This window comes from Colias croceus, chromosome 24, assembly GCF_905220415.1.
Source record: "Colias croceus chromosome 24, ilColCroc2.1".
Lineage (NCBI taxonomy): Eukaryota > Metazoa > Arthropoda > Insecta > Lepidoptera > Pieridae > Colias > Colias croceus.
The window spans coordinates 2706024-2729663 of NC_059560.1; the positions used below are offsets into that span (position 1 = coordinate 2706024).

Sequence of the window (23640 nt, forward strand, 5' to 3'; positions counted from 1 at the left end):
AATAAACAAATTATGCTTATTTGTTTATCTGGCATTAAGTTATTAAATCAGGTTCATAATACATATAACCTGGTTATCATATTGTACTAAGATATTTAATAAGAAGTACCTGCCAGTGATTTCAATATTGAAACTTTTGATCTGATAGATAAAAAAAGTCATAACTAGAGGTATCCAATATATTTAGATAACTTTTTATTAGAGCCAATCCAGCTATCCATTCGTTTACGCAGGATAAACAGGATAAGATTAGGGTAGATAACCTAGTACATATAGTATATTCCTTTTTTTTGCATCTTGTAATCAAGTTTTTACTATTTTATTGCCAAGATTGGCCGTTACATTAAAAATATACATAGATAGCGTGAATAAAAAAAATGTGTGCGTGTACTAGTGTACACATGTAAGAAGTGAAACTTCTTTATGACCTTACGTAACCCATTCACCGTCAACCGTGCAGCCCAATGAGACCACGACTCAATAGATTTTCTATTGTGTCTGTGATTCCAGGGGTTGAGGCATTAAAAAAAAAGTTTACTATATGCAATTTTACAGAAATACGTCAAATCACGCGTGGTAGGGATAAGAAAAAGATGGCACGTAACGGAAAAATGTCACGCGTAACGAAAAAATGTTACACTAAATTTGTCCCAAGCCCGATAAAGAAGTTTCACTTCAATAAAAAAAAAATCGGAGCAATAAATCAACTTTTATTTGTATCAAGATTTCCCTTTTCATCCTTGCTTTCAACCAACAGGGCTCTATTTATATTATCTGGTATGACCCTTGCAACTTTCCTAGGTTCCTTTACTAATGTTTTGGGACACTGCATTTCCGACCAACTAATTGGTACCATGCTGACTCCTTGCGGTGAACCTTCTGCCGTTGCTATGACAACCCCAAGTTCATTCTCTGCAGTAGATAGATGATACCAGTGTATTTCCGTCATAGGTAACTGAATTTGGATGTAAGAAAATATTTTTTTGCAATTTTACATACTGTTCTAAATTACAATATGGATATGTTTTATATTAACTTTTTTTTAGTTTTGCAGATTGATTAAATAAATAAATTTGATATTAAAACTTCAAACCATATTGCATATCACAATATAAATGATTCTGTAAGTACATCTAATATGTAACTGCATTAAAAATACCTTAAATTGTTATAATTATTAAAAGGATACAACTCTAGCTAAAATCACATCGCCTGGCCGAAAACATTTATAAGGGTCAATTCTGTCTCTGTCTATCACTCTTATGTCCTCTTTCTTCAAGATACCTCTATAGGGCCTCACCAGTACTGATGGGCCCACACATAATATAAGGCACTGTACTAATCTCGAGTTCACTACTGTAACTTTTGCAGTCACAACATCTCCAGTTTTTGGCAGCACACTAGGGGTTTTGGGGCTCTCAACCGATATCATTGTAGCCTGAAAGAGTATTAATGTGATTAAAAAGCATTAAATTATTACAAATGTATTGTTGTTGAACTTATTGTACCTTTGTATTCTCATCTTCTTGCATTTTTAACACTCCTGCTAAAGATGCGTATATATATCCTTTAAGCTCATATGTTCCAGGACCTGGGATGTTGTCCTTATTTGATACACTTAATCTCATCCCAGGAATACATATTTTACCAATATCTTTAACTTTTTCGGCGTTCATGTTTACTTCTCTGCATCAACTTGATTAAAATAAACTAATCAAACTTAAATTATTGCGTATACTTAAACGCTTTCTTACAAAGTGTAAAAATAATGGAAAATGGCAAATTTGGAATCAATTAATATATTAATTGAAATAATGAAATAATTAAGAATTAAGCATGGACTTGTGTACCTACATAACCAAAAAATACAACAAAGACTACAGACAAAGGTCAAAGACACAACTTTCATTCAATTTTCAAATTTCAAACAATGTCATGTCAATGTTATTTATTTGTCAAATGGAAGTTGTCACAATTTAGAGGTAGCGCGCACGAGCAACTTTGTCTAACTATTTTGTCTCAGCAACTAGGTATCTATTTTGTCTCTCCCACCCACCTCCCACCTATGGGCTAGTATGAAAGTGCGCGCACGTAGCAACGCAACTCCCCATAGAGTTGATGGGAGAGACAAAATAATAAAATGGAGACAAAAGTTGCTCGTGTGCGCTAGTTCTTAGTTAATTAATTTTAATAGGGAATATGCTGTGGGAACACGAAAATAAAGTATATATATTATACTTCCATGTGTGGGATGACACCAAGGATGACACTAAGGATGACACAGTGTTAGATGCATGAAACTGTAATTAGTCTCAAATCGTGTTCAAACATTTTTTTAATAAATTTTTATTACTTCATAATGAAGCTCCTATGTATGTCCAGTGGATATATCCAGAGATTTTGCGGTGCATAGATATTTCATCAACATATTTGTTTGATTATTTCACAGGATTATTTAATTCCTACCTATAAGCATACCTAGAACCACAGCCTAGAACCAAGAAGCTTATATTAGATATAAGCTTCTTGCCTAGAAACCAAGACTAGAAACTATACCTAGAAGGCATGTATACTTAGAGTATATATTACAATAGTATAGAGCGAGTGTATTGCACAAATTGCTTATTGCGCATCGTAGGCAGATGAGCTATAGATACTATATAGATGTGTGTGTGACAAATAGGGATGGGTAGGTATCAATTGCGTGTTGAACTGTCGATAAGTTATGTAAATAAATATGTATCATAAGTAAATTTTATGTTCAATAAGTTATTAAAGGAAAAATATACGAATAAAGTATAAATATGTAATTTTAAATTTGTCTACCAACTGAATAAAGTTTGTTTATTCCATTTGAATATTAAATATTATATATGAAATTTTCTTGTATTAATTATAAGTACTTTAAAAAAATATGTTTAATTGGAATATCAGAAAAACGTGAGTACTTTTTAAATAATAAAGTTAATAAAATAAAAGATCAGGTTTAGTGCTATTTCTTTAATAATAAATCAAACCATAATAATAATGTTTTAAAAATGGTAAAAAATATTAAGAAATAATTAATAATTTAAAATGATAATATAGTTAATAAATAATATTAATAATTTTTTTATTTAATTTTATCCATTCTACTATCAAAATCTTCAAAATCAATTTAGCGGTTCAGAAAATATATCGTAACATTACATACTTTACATTTACATTCGCATTCATATTAGAAAGTGTATCATACAAAACACACCACAAATATATTTATAATACATTTTTAAAAGAGTTTTAAATTTTAAGTTAAATAAATAATTTGTTAAAATATAGTTCTTCTAGTAAACTTTATATCGAGTACAGCGTTGGTCAGGTCACATCACTATGATCACGTGGCGGCAGTGAGGCGCGCGAGCAAGCCTGCGCGTGTCCGCCTCTCACCTACCCTTCACGCCCGCGATGCTAGATTTATTTTCATAAAAATAAGTATAACAATCGACTTACTGATGGAATGTGATAGTGGATTTCAATTTTGTGTATTTTCTAGTATCGTTTTTGCAAGATAGAACAGCACATTTCACCATGTTTATTCGTAATATGAAAAAAAATCCAGAGCAACGCACTTCGTGAGCACTCAACCACGACTGCGAGCGCTCGCGGCGCGGCGGGAACGTCGTGTTGTTCCCACCTGTGCCTACTGTTCCCACTTGGTTGTTCGCACTCTATAGATAGTATATATACTCTAAGCATGTATACTTTTAACCACTTAACATTTTTTGACATTTACAATAATGTTTTGGGCGGTTTTGGGTTTTTCTATGGGTAGGTACAGCACTACGACATACGTGTCACGTCAGCCGGTTTGACGTTAGAAGTATCATGAAATCTGCCTGCGTATTGTTAAATTGTTTCAGCTGTGTTTAATACTTATTTAATTGGAATTACACGAAGAGCGTTTCCAAAATGTTAACCAAATTCGAAACGAAGTCAGCGCGGGTGAAAGGAATATCGTTTCACGCGAAACGACCATGGGTTTTGGCCAGTTTACACAACGGTGTGATTCAACTTTGGGATTATCGTATGTGTACATTATTGGAGAAGTTTGATGAACACGATGGCCCTGTTCGTGGTATCTGCTTCCACATTCAACAACCTTTATTCGTATCCGGTGGTGATGACTATAAAATCAAGGTATTAAGGAATATCAAACATACTTACTGCTCCAATTTATTCTTATGTTTTCTTCCTACTTTTTGGTACAAAAGTCCTTAATAATTGTAAGAAATAATCAGAGTTGGAATATGGATGCATTTTAAATTTTAAGCGGCGAATTTAAAATATTAAATAGACTTCAAGTCACAACCTAATTGTAGTTGTATACTTAGATCATTTTATATTTCATCAGCTTTCTAATTGCTTTTAATTTGTGCATATAATTTGAAATTAGAACCTTTCTTAATGTCCCACCTATTATATAAAAATCCTACACCATCATTTCAACTATTAAGTAAATTACTCAGACTTGGATAAGGCAGGAACCAATTTGTGATAGTTAAGTCTTCTCATTTATTGAAATTATAAACTTTTCTGGAACATTAGAGTTACTATATTATTATTTTTTTGTGAATATAATAAATGCCTTCTTACTTATATAGTTTACATTAGCTTCTAAATTATTATATTACAATAAAAATATATTACCTATAACTTCTTCATATTTGACTATTATGTTTTATTATATTTCAGGTGTGGAATTACAAGCAAAGAAGGTGCCTCTTCACTCTTCTTGGTCATTTGGATTATATTCGCACAACATTCTTCCACCATGAGTATCCCTGGATCCTTAGTGCTTCAGATGATCAGGTAATTGCATAAAGATGTGAAAGATAATTATTAAATAAACAATCTGTTATACATTGTCTAAAATACTCACAAAATTATTTTCCCCATATTATTGCAAAGCTATGGAGTATGAACTAGACGAATTTATGTTAATACATGTACAAACTGACAACTATGTGAATATGGGCACTTTTGTGATCTCACACATTCAATAGATATTGTTATGTTGAAACAGTTGTTGGTTAGACGTGTAGTGATGCAATAATAAATTAGTTTTAAATAATATTAAACCTAGAGTCACAGTTTTCAATGTGAAGCTAAAATGCAGTACTATGTGGCGTAGTTTTATATTCTCTGTTTATTTACTACTAGCGGTCGGCCCCGGTTTCGCCCGTGGTAGCCTATGTTCTTTCTCATGGTCTAAAGATTGTCTGTGCCAAAATTCATCAAAATCGGTTGAGAGGTTTAAGCGGAAAAGCGTAACAGACAGACAGACAGACAGAGTTACTATCGCATTTATAATATTATATAGTAGGGATGAATATTTACAAGTGCTAGAACCACAAATTGTATTAGTTAACTAGTTGAAGCAACAAAAATTGTCATTTATAAGATGTTTAAGATCTAAATCAAATCTATATAGCTGTAGTTTTTTTTTTATATTTATCTCCTTTTGGGTTAAGACTTAAGATTGAGAGAAGATTGATTGTTAAAATTTTGTAAATTTAGCTATTAAAAAATATCGTATTAATTTCAGACAATAAGAATCTGGAACTGGCAGTCCCGTCAGTGCATAAGCGTGCTTACTGGCCACAACCACTATGTGATGTGCGCGCAGTTCCACCCCACTGAGGATCTGCTTGTCTCCGCGTCTCTTGACCAGTCTGTACGAGTGTGGGACTTCTCTGGGTTGCGGAAGAAGAGTGTAGCGCCTGGACCTAGTGGTCTGGCTGAGCATTTGAGGAATCCGCAGGCTACGGATTTGTTTGGACAAGTGAGTTGTTCAAATCTTCGTTTTTTTTAAAGATTAATATGATTGATTGCAACCATAACGATAGCACACAATAAATTAGAATTTAACCACATTATAATTATGAATTTACAATACTTACATACTTTTCTTTATACTCGTTTATTGCTTAATAACATATCATGAAAACAAGCCAAAGTGCATATTTTTTTATGTATTCATAAAATTTTACAACATTTTAAATGCAATTCATAAAATAATATTAAACAATAATTTAATTCGAATTCGAAACCCACACACGACGAGTATAATAGTTGTATCGTTAACGTCTCGTTCTAAGTGCGGAGTTCAATAGCCATACAAACACATAATATTATATTGCCAACAACACTTATTTTATATTATATATTTATATTATATTATATATATTGCACACCACTTATTGTGTCAGCATAATATCGTATTAGATGTTTCTTGTATACATATTCATACGATTCGCTTACGAGACGACTATGCGTATGTGTCGTACGCGAACGTCGTTATTTCTGTTGTTTAAAAGTTTTCAATATAGATATGTATAAATTCATAAAATGAATTTTTTATGTGTGAAAATTAAGTTAATATTTAGTCCAAATTATAAATATCAATTTTATGTGATTTTATTATTATTATATCCATAGGCCGATGCAGTCGTCAAGCATGTACTAGAAGGTCACGATCGCGGTGTGAACTGGGCTTCCTTCCATCCCACTTTGCCATTAATTGTGTCGGCCGCTGATGATCGCCAAGTCAAGTTGTGGAGGATGAATGATGCTAAGGTAATTTATATTAGTATAATAGAATTTTTTTATTTTATTTGTAATGTGACTGTCAGTAATTATGTTATAAAAGTGTTATGTTTATTTAAATTTCGAAAAAAAAATATCATCTCCTAAAATAAGTAATTTTATTATGAAAATTAAAAATTCTCTATATTTATCATTCGTCATCTACTCAATATTGTTAATAATTATTGTTCTTTATATTTACCACGTAAGACGCATGCGTAAAACGCGCACGAAGCGGCAACGTCGCGTCAGCCGCTCGTCATGCGTTCGACGACCTAACAGATTTTTGATTGATTGTTAATGCCCATAATGCAAACACGCGTGCAGCTTATTACTAGAAGAGTAGGTCTTAACAATTGTTTTACTTTATTTCATCAAAATTGTCTACCCATCATGACATAAAAAAATACGTGTGGCACTCGGGGACTGCCGTGGTAAAGCTATTGCATGCTATGCCTTCAAGCCACACCTCCGCCCGTCGGAGTGGGGAGCGTGAGGTTTTTTCGTTACGGAATTTCTGGATTCAGTCCCCGCGCTCAAGGCCCGCGACAGAAGCTATGCAATAGCTTAAAATTAAAAAGTAAAACGTAAAATTTTACTCAATATAAATAATTATTATTTTCAGGCATGGGAAGTAGACACATGCCGCGGGCATTACAACAACGTGTCTTGTGCATTATTCCATGCCCGGCATGAACTAATTCTCTCAAACAGTGAAGATAAGTCGATAAGAGTGTGGGATATGACCAAACGGACATGCTTGCATACATTCAGGAGGGAACATGAACGGTATGTGTGGTTTGATGTTATTGTTTATTGTTTGTATTGTTTTATTTTTAAAAAAATATTATTGTCATTTTACTCATTAGGTAAAGGGCTTTCAATATCAGTTTAAAGTTTTTTGATATCTGCAATAGTTACGGCCTGTGCACACATAACGATCACATCCTGTATAGTTATAGCCTATAGTCTTCCTCGATAAATGGCCTATCTAACACCGAAATAATTTTTCAAATCGGACCAGTAGTTCCTGCGATTAGTACGTTCAAACAAACAAACAAAGTCTTCAGCTTTATTTTATTATAAGTATAAGTATAGATTTTAATGATTATACCTTTTTCAGTTACTGGGTACTATCATCTCACCCCACACTCAATCTGTTTGCTGCGGGCCACGACGCGGGAATGATTCTGTTCAAACTGCAAAGGGAAAGACCCGCATATGCTGTGCATAATAACATGCTGTTTTATATTAAAGATAGGTAAGAATGGAGTATAGACAATTTTTTTTTAATTTCTGGTTGTAATTTGTATTGTTTTATTTTCTGTAATTTCTTTGCCAATTGTAAGAGATAGTTGCTTTTCGGAAAAATCTTTTTTTTGCGTATCAATTTGACCTATTTTGATCAGATTACAACATAATTTAATTTATTTATCTGGTTACTTTTTTTACTCCCGTTGCCTGTTCGAGATCACAGCTAAATGATTAGGCCATATAATAAATTACTGTTTTTGTGTAAAAATGTAACAAAATTATCTTTATACATAGTTATATTTATTTAAAAAAGATATGAAAATAATGTATATCATCAATTATTTATATTAACAGTTTAATATATTTGATTACAGACAGTTACGTAAACTGGACATGCAAGCTAACAAAGATGCACCTGTTATGCAAATTAAGGGAGGCGGTAGACATCAGCCATACAGGTAATTTTTTATACTTGCTTTTTGCAAAAATATTTCAAAAGGAAACTTAAAAGCTTGTATAATTTAGTTATAGAAGTTGTAAAATATCCAGAATTATTTTTTATACTTTTTATATTACATTTGTTATGGAAGTGTACTTATCCTCATATCACATACTAGCTGTGTCCCGCGGTTTCACCCACATTGCTGCGCTCCTGTTGGTCTTAGCGTGATGATATATAGCCCATAACCTTCCTCGATAAATGGGCAATCTGACACCGAAAGAAATTTTCAAATCGGACTAGTAGTTTTTGAGATTAGCGCGTCAAACAAACAAACTCTTCAGCTTTATAATATTAGTATAGATTTTCATTACATATCAGTATTACACATTATTTTATTAAGCTATTGCATAGCTTCTATCGCGGGCCTTGAGCGCGGGGACCGAATCGAGAAATTCCGTAACGAAAAAACCTCACGCTCCCCACTCCGACGGGCGGAGGTGTGGCTTGAAGGCATAGCATGCAATAGCTTTACTGCGGCAGTTCCCGAGTGACACACGTCGTTTTTATTTTATATTGTGTCCCGGCTTATATCTAATTTTATTTTTATTTCGTTCCAGCATGTCCCTAAACCACGCTGAGTTCTGCGTGCTTGTCACTTGGCGTATCGGCGACAATTGCACTTACGAGCTATATTCCGCCCCCCGGGACGGTGGGGAGGGGGGCGGGGAGCCGGCCCGGGGACAAGCTGCCGCTGCTGTGTGGGTCGCTAGGAATCGATTCGCCGCATTGGATAGGAATAATCAGGTGAGGGGAGGAGATAGAGGGGAGGGGGCGTGGCGAGGTATATACAGGGTGTCCCACTATTGGTATACTAAGCGCGAAGGAACTTATAGTTTTGCATATACTGATCACGTAAAAAATACTTAAACAACAAAATTACGTCAAAAATTTTTTACTAAATTTTTCCTGAAAATCCATGTTTTCTTCTCTAGCTTCGCGCAGGAGGCATATACCGCTTCCCTAATGTGAGAATTTTGTCTATGAAAACATAATCTTAAACGATAGGTCACGTGCTGGTGGCAAAGTTGGGCGGCTTGCTTGTTATGGGTGTACACTGTACACATAGAGTTTTAAGAATTCATCGTTTTGAAAAAAAATGCGTCTGGAATTTTATAAGTATTCTTTACGTACTCAGCGTATGCAAAACTATAACCTCCTTTGAGCTTAGTATACCAACAGTGGGACACCCTGTATAGCGAGGCGTGGTGAGGGACGCGGTAGTGTGGCTGGGAAAGCGCAGGTGTATGCAGGAAGTGGGGGGGGGGGGGGGTGAGAATCTCGTATAGGTACGAGTGGTGGGGGTGAGGGGGCGGGGAGCCGGCCCGGGGACAAGCTACAGCTGCTGTGTGGGTCGCGAGGAATCGATTCGCCGCGTTGGCTAGGAATAATCAGGTGAGTGAAGGAGGGAGAGGGGAGGGGGCGTGGCGAGGTATATATAGCGGGGGCGTGGTGAGGGGCCTTAGTGTGGCTGGGAAAGCGGCCCAGGTGTATGCGGGGAGTGGGGGAGGAAACTTGGCTAGGTATGTGTAGTGGGAGGGTGGTGAAGAACTCGTATAGGTACGAGTGGTGGTGGTGGCCCGGGGACAAGCGGATGCTGCTGTGTGGGTCGCGAGGAATCGATTCGCGGCGTCGGATAGGAACAACCAGGTGAGAATCTATACGCGAAATTGTAATATCTAACGGCATCTACAATTTTACGGTGATATATGTTATGTTGTGTAACCTTACATAACTATTAACTATGTACTCTGACTATAAATTTATAAAGAATAGAAAAAATTCGTACACGAGTCCCGCCTCGTGATCGATTTTTTTCTATTCTTTATAAATTTATATTTATAAAGCATTTGAATGCCATAAAAACCAAAAATATAAATTCAATATGTATTCTGACTCTTAAGCTAGAAGAGCTCTATATCTTAAGAACCAGCGTTTCTCCTGATAAGTGATATCAATTATGTTATAATTTATCAAAACTAATATCTAAATACATATACCTCTTTTAGGCATACAAGCACTAATCCTGATAGCCACCTAATTTTCCAACTATGCCGTTTTTTAACAAAAAATATATAACACTTGCACATATTGTTCGCAGCTAGTAATAAAGAACCTAAAGAACGAGGTATCCAAGAAGATAGTAACACCAAATTGCGACGAAATAATGTACGCCGGTACGGGCATGCTGCTCTTGCGTGAGCCGGACTGCGTGCAACTGCTCGATGTTCAACAGAAACGGACTATCGCTAGCGTGAGTAGACAAACATACAAATATTTCATCGTCATCACCACCATTCTATTCTTTTAAGTTGTAAACAGAAAAAATTGTAGAATTTGATGAAGCATAAATTTAACATTATACTAAAAAGAACTAAGTATTAAATTTTGCCGTCACTAACTAAATATACCAAAATTTTGCCGTGACGAAATCGCACACAATTAATTTTGAACTCTATGAGCCTAAGTATAAAGTCGATTTTCAAATAACTATGTCTTTCAGGTGAAAGTCTAAATATGCCAAAATTTTGCCGTAACGAAATCGCACACAATTTAGAACTCTATGGGCATACGTATAAAGTCGATTTTCAACTATCTTTCAGGTGAAAGTTCCAAAATGCCGCTACGCAATATGGAACGCAGATATGTCTCTAGTGGCTCTTCTAGGAAAGCATACAGTGACCATTTGTACGAAGAAATTGGAACAACTATGTTCTATAACTGAAGGTGCTAGGGTCAAATCGGGGGCCTTTGATGATTCTACACCGCAGCCTGTGTTTATTTATACCACTGCTAATCATATCAAATATTGCTGTAAGGATGGGTAAGTTCGTAGTGATATTTTTTTTTGTTGTTTTATACATTTTGTAGAATTGCATTCGATGTGTATAGACACAAGAGATATTTCGGACCTTATACTACGGATTGTACTTTAAATTTTCATGTAGAAGTTGTTCGTTAGTATGAATGTGGCCAAGTTGTAAATTTCTCATGTTGTGATTACAAATCGTGTAGAATCTACACTGTAGATAAATCAAAAATTAACATTCTGTTCATATTACATTTATAATATTTGGACGATTTATTTGCAGATGAGTGTAACAAGATGATCGACCAATACTTTTAACAACATTAAATTAATTAACATTGTCTTATTTTACAGCGATTACGGTATAATCCGCACACTAGACGTTCCAGTATACGTAGTGCGGGTGCTAGCGGGCGAGGGGTCTGCGAAAGCCGTGTGCCTCGACCGAGAGGCCAGGCCCAAAGTGTTAACTATCGACCCTACGGAGTACAGGCGAGTTTGGTCCCTATAAGGGCCGATTTATCAATCCCTGGTTAAAATTTATCCGTCCAATAAAGTATTACACGAACATTTTAAAATGTCACCTGTAAACTGTCAAATACGGACAATTACAGTTTTAACCAAGGATTGAAAAATCAGCCCTTATAGGGACCATTGAGTTATTATGTACATTAATGGACGACTAAGATCCGTTAGCCAAAAAAAAAAAATACAAGAGTTACATTACATTACACAGTTATTGAAATAATACAAAAAAAAAAAATAATAAACTAGCTTACCGCCCGCGGCTTCGCCCGCTTTCTCTAAAACGATTTGAGATTTAAACTATCCTATCTCTCAAGTTGGATCGAACTGCACATGGTGTGCGAATTTTATTATAATCGGTTAAGTGGTTTAGGAGTCCATTGAGGACAAACATAGTGACACGAGATTTATATATATTAAGAAGAAGATTGATAACATTTAATGAGCATAGTCATGAATGTCGATTAAAACTTTGAAACGTTGTCACTCTTCAGAAGAGAATATTTCAACGTATGCGTTATCAACTCTAAAATACGCAGACTTGCCCGCAACATGTTGACAGAAACTCCTCAAAATATTAATCATCTTTTTAGTTCTAAAGTTACAAATCTTTCAAGGAATGTTTTTCGATTTGTTTTGTTTAATTTTTCTTGTCAGTAATGAATATTAATTACTTATTAACAAAAAAAAATATATATTCACAGGTTCAAATTAGCGTTGGTGACGCGTCAATACGATCAAGTGCTGCACATGGTGCGCACAGCCAAACTTGTGGGACAAAGCATTATTGCGTATTTGCAAGAGAAAGGTACGTTCAAGTATTTTTAGAAATGGACACGGGGGTCTGGGTTCAATATTAGTTTGAATGTAATAAGAATGTACTGGGATTCTACACAACTGCCTATTAATTGATGTAGTCAGTTGATAACAAATCACAGCAAGTCAACGACTATTAACAAAGTGAGAGTAGTTGGGTCAAACGTCGTATAAACAACGTCTGAGCCCGTAGGCACGATCCGTACGAATCGCCATGAGTCAAAGGAATCAAAAGTTACGTCTATACGACTTTTATGACGATTGCGTGTAGAAACTTATTGAACATTTATAAAAATATCGAATCATTTTTTAGCTCCAGTCCATTGCTTGAATATAAATTATTTCTGTTCATAATTTTATCAAAAATGAAAAAAGAAACTGTCTTGTGTGAAGAGTTGTGAACGTCTATCTTAAAAATTTCCAATACATATAGACATTGTTAGTTTTAATTTTTTTTTAATAATTATTAATTCTTTTTTTTTTTCATATTAATTTCCACAGGTTACCCAGAAGTAGCGCTCCATTTCGTCAAAGATGCCCGAACTCGTCTCTCCCTAGCTTTACAATGCGGTAATATTGAAGTGGCATTAGAAGCGGCTAAGAGTATAGACGAGCCAGATAGTTGGGATAAATTGGCCCAAGCGGCTTTGGCCACTGGTAACCATCAGGTATGTACAAAAAAACTGAATTTGTAAATTTGTGTGTGTTTTTAAGTTTTTTAATGCGTTTTTATCGACTAAGGCTTGATTAAATGATAGGCTAAAAATGTAAATACTAAACTTTTGCATTTTAAGAATTGCTAGGAGTAGAACGGAATTGAACGAATATGTTTAATTTCTAACTACCCTAAAAAAATATTTTCATTAAAATAACATAAGATGTTTAGTCTTTAACTCTCTTTGTTTATTCTAATATCTCTTTCTTATTCCTCCTACCAGTGTTTGTAATTATATATCTAACTAGCTGTGCCCCACGGTTTTACCCGAATTGCACCGCTCCTGTTGGTCTTAGTGCCCTTACGCACTAGCGGTTAACCGCTAGTGGGTAAGGGCACTTAGCGTGATGATATATAGCCTATAGCCTTCCTCGATAAATGGGCTATCTAATACCGAAAGAATTTTTCAAATCGGATTTGCAGTTTCTGAAAATAGCGCGTTCAAACTTCAAACAAACCAACATACTTTTAAGCTTTATAATATTAGTATAGATTACATATGTAATATACAGGGTGTAATCGTTAAGTGTGCACAAGCGATTATTCCGTAACTATTGCAGATACCAAAAAACTTTAAACTGATATCGAAAGTACTTAATCTAATGAGTAAAATGGCCCTAATACATTTTTAAAAATAAAACGTGAAATATCCAAAAATGTTACATTAAACGCTCCCATACATTTTATTTCCCATACATTTTGTATTCATAGCAGATTTTCGAAGTAATGTCCTCATTGTGAAATACAATGAGGAGCTCTATTTACAGTTTCTAAATGAACTTCCCTTCAAATTTGCGAAGTAATTAAAGCAGAAAACCAAAAAAAGAAAGAAAAAGCTAAAATCTTTCATATTAAATGTACTAGGTTGATCCAAAGTAATGATAATTGGATATTTCCTGTGCACATAAAAATATAAAATAAATGTTTTTTGCTTGCTCATGTATTCACTAAGTAATCAAAAAAAAAAAATCATATCAACAGGCCACGTTTCCAATTACATTAATTTGAATGTGAACGGTGCGTGCCAGAATGTTTCCCGACGAAAAGAAGAAACAACGATTCGACATGTAGAGGGTAAATTTCTAAATTTTTAATGATATCAGGATAATTTTTTGTCACGTTTTGTGACCATGGACGTTACCCGAGTTCACCATGTTTATGCTGAAACCAAAAAACAATCAATGTCCTGGATGCGAGCTTCCAAAGTGACGATGAAGAAATTCAAAGTGAAAGTCAGTAGGTTAGATTAAAGCGGTAGTTTTTTGGGACGCTGAAGGAATAATTATGGTGGAATATTTTAAAAAGGTAGCCACTTTATTGGGCTCCTACTAAACAGACCAAATTAAAAGATTGCGGTAGGTTAGTAAGGAAAAGAGACATGGCAAATTGCGGATCACAAAGCGTCAGTTGCGATAGCTGCCATTCAAAAATCGGCATTCCAAATGCTTGAACACCTACCCTATTTTTAGATCTAGCTCCTATTTACTTTTATCTCTTTCCTCGGCACAAGAAACACTTTCTTAGCAATAAATTATTTTAAGACGACAGCGAAGTGATGGCCGTGTGGAGGGGTTTTTGTGGATGAAGTCGAAGTTTTTTTTTTTAAGTTTAGGAAAAAAATATTGAAGTATATTTTCTAGTTAGAAGACTATCTAGAGAACTACATAATTATTATAACTGTAATGACCTTGTTTAATATTGATTATCATTACTTTTGGATCCCATGTACATGGGATATTCGTATCTCATACTAAATGTATGGGAGGGTTTCAAGTTAATTTTTTAGATATTAATCATTTTATTTTTAAAAATTTATTATGGCCATTTTACTCATTAGGTTAAATACTTTCGATATCAGTTTAAAGTTTTTTGATATCTGTAATAGTTACGGAATAATCGCCTGTGCACACTTAACGATTACACCCTGTATATCAAAAGTATAACCATAATATATTTCTTCCACAGATAGTAGAAATGTGCTACCAACGTACAAAGAACTTTGACAAACTATCCTTCCTGTACCTAATAACGGGTAACTTGGAGAAATTGCGCAAAATGATGAAAATAGCGGAGATACGCAAGGATGTGTCGGCGCAGTTCCAAGGGGCTTTGCTGCTTGGTGATGTTACTGAGAGGATACGGCTGTTGAAGAATTCTGGACAGGTAAATCAAATCAAATCAAATCAAATCAAATCAAATCAAATCAAATCAATTGGTAGAGGTCGGATTTTGTAGTTCTAGTAGTGATACTTATAGTGGAAATAGTTGTATGTAGTAGGATTTGTAGCTTTAGTAGTTGTAAGATTAAAATTGTGAATAAGAATGGCACGTGAGTCGTTTTTTATTAAATACTAGCGGTCCGCCCCGGCTTCGCCCGTGGTACATATTTACGTTTTCTCTACATAATAACCATCCTCATACTTCAAGGAATATAATATAAAAAGAATTATGGAAAACGGGTTTCACTTTACTTGTTGCCATCCAAAATTTTTACTTTGCATTTTTTTTAGTTTTAAGAAATGTGTATCTGTTTTTTTAGTGTTTCTGTTCCCATAAAGACAAATCAAAGTCAAAATCTAGAAAAAACACATACATACAAAAATCTAAGGATCAGTTAGACAAAGTTTAACATTTAACAATTTATTTCTAGCTCTCGCTAGCCTACTTAACAGCGATAAACCACAAGCAGCTAGAGGAAGCGGAGCAGCTTAAAGCAGCGCTCGAAGCAGCCGGTTTGCCCATCCCGGAATCGAACCCGAACGCAGTGTTTCTACGACCCCCGCTACCGGTGCAACGGGCGCAGAGCAATTGGCCGTTGTTGGCTGTTTCTAAGTGAGTTGATTTTATCGTGAGGTTAATTAATTATTGTAACTGGATTTAAGTAGTGTTATTTCCTTTATTTTCACTTGTTTGTGGAATTAACGATGAAGATGTATGGAATTTTTTGTTTTATCGATAAAAAAAATATCTTGTGAACAATTTTAACGGTTTGATAACAAATACTCGAAGGATAGTTTAATGGAATAAAATAAATATTTAAATTTTTGTGTTATTTTGATATACAATAAACGATAGTTAGATTCATAACTATCCGAAGCATACCTTTGCCTTTATTAGGCAGAATAATCTCATGATATACCAGATGAAATGTAAGACGTTAGACAAATTTAGACAGGAGCTCACTCATGAAACTGAACAACTTTTGTTCTACAACTTTGCTGAATTCGTAAAAAAAAATTGGACTTTGTAAGGAAACTTCGCTAATCAGCTGACCAATTTCCATACAAAGTCCAATTTTTTTTCTACGAATTCAGCAAAGTTGTAGAACAAAAGTTGTTCAGTTTCATGAGAAGAAGCTCCTGTCAAAATGCGTCTGACCGTCTGACGTCTTACCAGTCATCCTGTATTCAGTAGACTTTGAACATTACTGTCTCTAAATAAGGTGTAAATTTGAATATAAACTGTCACATTTAAATATCTTGAATAATGAATTTGATATTTTTGGTTCTATGGCATTCACATGGTTTATAAATATTCTTTATAAATTTGTATCTTGTATATAATCTCTATAACTCGAACGTTTACCAGGAGTTTCTTCGAAGTGGCAAGTACGGCGGGTGCTCGTGGTGCTGGCGCAAGTGTGGCCGGAGCTGATGCTGCGGGAGAGGAACCGCTGGAAGCTGCCGGCGCTTGGGGTGATGATGATGTGCTGGATAAGGTGACGTATGCATATATACTGTACACACACAAACATGCTAACATTCGCACGCACATACACATGCATATTGATAAGATGTGGATGTGTATGTCATTCACATTCATACACATACACACACAGACGCAAAAGTTACACATGCACACGTACGCTAATATTGACATATAGTGAAATCTCGTGTCCCCTAGTGGGGTAAGGGGCAGATGCATTATACATCTGTTTCACTGATCGATTTTCTTTAGGGACAAGTAGGTGATCAGCCTTCTGTGTCCTACCAGACCGAGACATTTTATTTCTTCGTCTCCACCGGGAATCGAACCCAGGACCCTTCGGTTCCACGCTCACGCGTCAATCACTGTACCAAGAAGGCGGTCATACACATACGCATATACACACACAAGCGTGGAATTCCTCTCAACTTAAAAAAGGAGAATTTTCGACCTGTCACACGAGCACCTAAATCTAACTAAAGTAGATAAACACATATGTAAGTGAAGCCACTTTAAATTAGCACAAAACTTAGTGGCAAACAAAAATATAGTTTTAGATTGTTAGTTATTTGGTTAAGAAACATGTATATATACCAAATTTTACTAAAATCTATCTCTTCTATTTATACAGGAAGAGATAGAAGGAGAGCCAGGTGAAGTGGAAGATGCGTGTGATGACGGCGGCTGGGACGTCGGTGATGAAGATCTGGATCTGCCTGAAGAACTCGCTCCAATACCTGGTAATTAATTATTTATTGGTCTTAGGGTGATGATATATATAATTATATAGCCTATATACCTTCCTCGATAAATGGGCTATCTCACACCAAAAGAATTTTTCAAATCGGACCAGTTGTTCCTGAGATTAGCGCGTTCAAACAAACAAACTCTTCAGCTTTATAATATTAGTATAGATTTATCAATTTAAAATACCACACCAAGTAAAATATTTACAATTATACAACACGGATTAATACGGTAGGTACATACACAGTTGACAGATATGTACTACGTACGTACAGTTAGGAAACTAAGCCCCTGCGATGAAATTATGACGTATAGCTATAGGGCTGTTACCTTTTTGATATTTAACCGACTTCAAAAATGGAGGAGGTTATCAATTCGGCCTGTATATTTCTGTTTGCTTTTTTTCACAGTTGACTTTGTGGTAATTTTGAGATTAAAACCCGTTAAAATTAAAAAATGGTGTAGCCTAAATATGAATTTACAAGAAGAAACAATCTCAATAAAATATATACCTTGTAAAAGTAAATAGGTACGTTTTTTTCAGTGCTATATTTCGAAATGTTGTCTTTTTTGGACGCCGAAGGCTATTTTAATGTAGGTACCTACCTAAATTATTTATAATGCTTGATATTTGTATGATACATATAAGTATGCCATTTCGAACATTTTGTATGAAGTTTCCTTACTGTATGTATCTGTATATTGTGGTACATACCTGGTAAGTTTTGTAACATTGTGTTCTTAGATTTTAAGAAAGCGTTTGGTTATATAGGTCTACCAGAATCTGATGGCATATTTTTATTTAAGAAATAAAAGATTTTCATGTGGCAACTTATTTGACAACTATCAAATTGGTTGTCAAATTATTTGTCTTTTTTGCAGTTGATGAATAATTTTTAGGATTTTGTCTAAAAAATCTTCGAAAAGGTCGAAAATGCCGCTGCGATCACAAGCGAGATGTGTTGTTTATATTGTTGATAAGAAAACATTCGATGAAGAAGGGTCAAACACATCACAATTTTCAATTTTGAAGATTTTATTGGTAAATTGGACTTACCCGTTTTGATACTTTAAATTAAAAAAATATTATATGTAGGTAACTATAATATTGTTTGTTGATTAGAATATAATTTTATGAAAACTTATTACAGGAGTTTCCAATACGGCTATTCTTCAAGTCAAAGCTGTCCAAGTCAATTTTATAAGGTGTATCTGTTAATACTTACGAAAATAAACATAGTTTTATTTTTATTTTATTTTATTTTATAAAAAAATATAAGCAGTTTTGATCTACATTATCATTATATCGATATTTTCACATGGCATACTGGTAATAAATATACAAATATAGGTATGTGTAAATAATAATATGTATTACCTGTATACTGTATAAAAGTAATATGTATAATTGTACCTATATTATACATGTAAGTATGTACCTACCTGCATAATATTAAGTGGATATCTCATTATTAAATACAGTATTGTCCACTTAGGTAATGTGACTAATGATATTGAGGACAAAATAAAAAATAAGCAGTATCAAAATCGTTCAGTCCATTTTCCCTAGGGTTGCACACTCAAAATTTTGATTTCCCTAATTGCCATCAGATTCTGGTTTACCTATAGTTGCTATCAATTATATTTTGTAAAAATATTTATATTTTAGTCTGTAATAGGATAGAAAATAGTTCGTCTCTCTTCATTATTTATGTAATTCAACTAAACAAAATTAAATTTTAAAAATAAAGCGTGAGTAAACAGCCCTTGACCATTTGGCGTTCCACAAGGTTCATTTTAGGTCCGCTACTATTGATTATTTATAACAATGAACAATGTGCACCCTAATTTAATACAAAATATAAAAACCAAGCTTAGTTACTACTTAGTAGAATAGTCTTCAGGCGATTAAATGTAAGTTATCGTAAATATAATAATTTATAATAAATACTTATTTTCAGCTGATATAGACGGCGGTGAAGACAATTCTCAATACTTTGTGGCGCCAACACGAGGTGTTAGCGCGGCTCTTGGCGGGAAATACAAGACTGCGCACGATTATGTCACCACTGGACAGTTTGAGATCGCTTTCAGGTATTTATTTATTTATATATTATTATTGTAATTTTTTAATAGCAATTGCTTGGGTATTGTTACTGGTATTATAGGAGCGTTCGTCTAGTTGTGTTACAAATTTTTAAGCTATTGCATAGCTTCTATCGCGGGCCTTGAGCGCGGGGACCGAATCGAGAAATTCCATAACGAAAAAACCTCACGCTCCCCACTCCGACGGGCGGAGGTGTGGCTTGAAGGCATAGCATGCAATAGCGCAACCGCCCCAGTCCCCGAGTGACACACGTCGTTTTTGTTGTTGTTGAAAGTACCTTTACAAAAAATAAATCCTGAATTACCTATTTTTAAAGATTCTTAATCAAAATTTGTTATTACTTATATAGGTATTTTAATTAAATGATCAGTCTAGTACATTTATAATTCATGGTATCATCATCATTAATTGAAGTATCATTATCAAATATTGCTATCGTTTCCTTATGTTTATGTGGCATCATTTAGTACACCCTTTTTGTTATTGCATATTGCCCTTTTTGTTATTTATCTATTTTTTCTCTTTTTCATAAAATCTAAAATGCAAATCGCTGCATAGCGATAAGACCGCCATTTGTTTGAATGTATTCCTAGGATAAGTTTTATTGTAACTTTCAATAGCAAACAATAAAGTATTAATAAATAAATAAATGCAGTTTATAGCCTTCATTGACAAATAATTTGCTTATAATTTTTCTCTCGTAGGTTGCTAAACGAACAAGTGGGTATAGTGAACTTCGAGCCGTACACAGAAACAATGCTGCAAATGTTCTCACACGCGCGCATGCAGTTCGGTGCGCTGGCAACACTGCCGCCTTTAGTGGCGCATTTACATAGGAACTGGAAGGAGGCTAGCGGGAAGGATTTGTTGCCTGTTATAAGTGAGTAATCATTACCGTTAACATCATCATTAATATGAAAAATTTCTCATTTATATAGAATTTGAATTCACTTAAACTAAACATCAAAATCATCATTAATAACTTCATCATCATCGACGTTATTACTATTATAGTCATCATAAGTTAAAAGTTGTTGTTAAAAGTGAGTTTTATTTACTTTAAATAATATATGAAGGAAAGTGATTATCATCATTATTGTCATCATCATTATCGTCATAGTCTTCAACAACATTATATTTATTACCATTTCTATGATTATCCTTATCATCATCACCATCATTACCACCGTTACCATTTTCATAATCATCATTATTATCGTTCACATGATTCTCATCATCACTATCAAAATTATCATTCCAATTCAGGCAACGTTATAATAAAAATTATAATGTCTTAAACAGCCTGGAACCTTATTTAATTTGAGTTTTAAAATTAATAGACTCACTTCTACACGAAATTTTAGATGCTCAGCAGAAAGTATTTCCAATCTAGCTCTTTTACAAAACACACAAAAACTCAAGACGTAATGCTGCCTTGTTCATGTTGACTTCAAATAAATTAACACTAATTATTTCTTTTTAGCGGCAAAACTAAACGACCTTGTAGCACAACTGCAGCAGTGTTACCAGCTAACAACGGGCGGCAAGTTCACAGAGGCGATAGAGCGGCTCCAACGCGTGGTGTTGCTAGTTCCACTTCTGATCGTCGACACGAAGCAGGAGTTGGCTGAAGCTCAGCAATTGCTGGCTATCTGTAGGGAGTATTTGCTGGGATTGCAAATGGAGACTGCTAGGAAAGGTTGGTGCTGAGATTTTGGTATAGACTATAGAGTATATTTAGATGATTTTCTTGGTATAGATTATCTTGGCGGGTCATTGTAGTAATTAAAGAAAGTTAAAGGAAGCGACGGACCGTCTCCACCTATAGGGTTAAATTAGAAACGCTAAACATCTCGCTTAGTATTGTTAAGTTATAAATGCCATATAAGTTTACTCGAGTTTCATTACACTTAAGACAAAGGTCTTAAAAAAATTATTTCTAAGGATTAAATTATCAAATCAAACTTATCACAAAAATCGTTGAAATAAAATAAACAAACAGTGTATCCTCCCCTCCTTCACACAATATAATCCTATATACTTACATCCATTTTACTTCCAGGAATGCCCAAAAACACGTTAGAAGAACAAAAGCGCACGTGCGAAATGGCGGCCTACTTCACGCACTGCAAGCTGCAGCCCGTGCACCAAATACTAACCCTACGTACCGCTCTAAACATGTTCTTCAAGTTGAAAAACTTCAGAACGGCTGCATCATTCGCGAGAAGATTGCTAGAATTAGGACCGAGACCAGAAGTGGCCCAACAAGCCAGAAAAATTCTACAAGCCTGCGAAAAAACGCCTACAGACGAACATCAGCTGATCTACGATGAACATAACCCGTTTAACATTTGCGGAATAAGTTATAAGCCCATATATAGAGGAAAGCCAGAAGAAAAATGTCCGCTCTGTGGGGCGAGCTTCTTGCCAGAACATAAAGGCAAGTTGTGCCAAGTTTGTGGTGTCGCGGAAATTGGGAAAGATGCGCTCGGACTTAGGATTTGTGCGCTCCAGTTTCAGAGATAGGATATGAATTGTATTGAATATGAATGATATATTATTTGTAAGATTTATTTTAAATATATTATATTATAGTATCATTTTTATTTGTGTTTTATTGTACCCAATCCGTACCTATACATAATATATGATAAAAAGTGGTGTTACTTTCACCACTTAGAACTCAAGAACGATTGAACCCATTTTTAATTATTATTGATTTGTTTCCTCTTCGATAAGTATAATAAATAGCTCATAAGAATCGGATACTTTTAAAATACATAAAGTACCCGGCTGGAGCTAGTATAAGTCAAACTCAAACATTTACTTATTCAATTAGACTTCTTATAAAAGCACTTTTGAATCGTAACATTATTTAACACTTACCACCGATTGTAGAAACCAAGAGTAGAAACCCAATACGCAAAGAAATAGCGCCATCTATTGGAATTTATATTAATTTGGAAAGACTCAAAACATCACAAAGGATCTTCCCTAGAGAAAAAGATGTGGCACCTTGGTAAAAAGTATCATGTCACGATAGCCACAAAAATAATCTCCAGAAACAAAAGTAAAAAATCGCTCTATGATCGAGGATAGTTAGTGTAGATAAATAAGTCCAGTTGTAATAAACTGTTTTCCGATACTAAAATTTATGCTAAAACGCAATGAAATACTATTAAAAACAAAAGCTACCTTAATATACACTTTAATCAATAACCGACTTCATTTCAAATAATCACATGGGATAACTGTAATAATTGCAACTTTCACACATTCAATTTTATGATGATAATAATTAATGATCGATCGTCAACGTTTTACAGTGCGTTTATATCGAACGAGCGAATGCTCATTCTAACCCTACTATGCAAAATTGTTTTAGTGTAAATAGGCGTAGAGCATTATTTCGTTGTTCCAGTGCGTTCGAAAAGATTCTATGCTATGTTTTAATACTGAACAACACTGGATACGAGTTTTCGTTTACACTAAAATATCACGAAAGAATGCTCTTGTTCTAGCTCTAGCTCTATGTTCGTTTGGTCTAAATGCACCGTTAAAATATACTTGCAATCGTAATGAGAATATCACACATTACTATAATATGGATAGCGAATTTGAGTCACTCGAAATTGTATATAATATGTACTTTCCAATAGATGGCGCTAGGTATTACTGTTAATTTTATTTTTACGCGCAGGTAGATGCATACGTGGGTCGAATTTATTTGAAAATTTATTATACAAAGAAGAAGATTAAATAGGTACAGATTTTAAATCAAAGCTTTTATGAAACCACGGTAAAAGTGAAACTTACGATAATTATCGTATTTGTACGAT

General features: G+C 34.5%; 2 protein-coding genes across 2 annotated transcripts; one reads left to right on the forward strand and one right to left on the reverse strand.

Moving 5' to 3' along the window:
* Nucleotides 1-697: 697 nt before the first annotated feature.
* On the reverse strand, nucleotides 698-1884 carry LOC123702734 (exosome complex component CSL4). Its single transcript, XM_045650521.1, has 3 exons — nucleotides 1509-1884; nucleotides 1190-1438; nucleotides 698-955 (listed from the first exon to the last, which is right to left on the reverse strand). Exons 1-3 carry the CDS (start codon nucleotides 1674-1676, stop codon nucleotides 704-706), a joined length of 669 nt encoding a protein of 222 aa, XP_045506477.1. The 5' UTR covers nucleotides 1677-1884; the 3' UTR covers nucleotides 698-703.
* Nucleotides 1885-3840: 1956 nt separating this feature from the next.
* Nucleotides 3841-22405, forward strand: LOC123702775 (coatomer subunit alpha). Its single transcript, XM_045650567.1, has 21 exons — nucleotides 3841-4176; nucleotides 4732-4848; nucleotides 5585-5821; nucleotides 6478-6615; nucleotides 7250-7413; nucleotides 7748-7885; nucleotides 8253-8336; nucleotides 8938-9124; nucleotides 10479-10631; nucleotides 10981-11201; nucleotides 11541-11678; nucleotides 12416-12519; nucleotides 13029-13195; nucleotides 15208-15405; nucleotides 15893-16074; nucleotides 16831-16960; nucleotides 17579-17687; nucleotides 19656-19788; nucleotides 20506-20681; nucleotides 21285-21500; nucleotides 21864-22405. Exons 1-21 carry the CDS (start codon nucleotides 3949-3951, stop codon nucleotides 22325-22327), a joined length of 3684 nt encoding a protein of 1227 aa, XP_045506523.1. The 5' UTR covers nucleotides 3841-3948; the 3' UTR covers nucleotides 22328-22405.
* Nucleotides 22406-23640: the final 1235 nt, after the last annotated feature.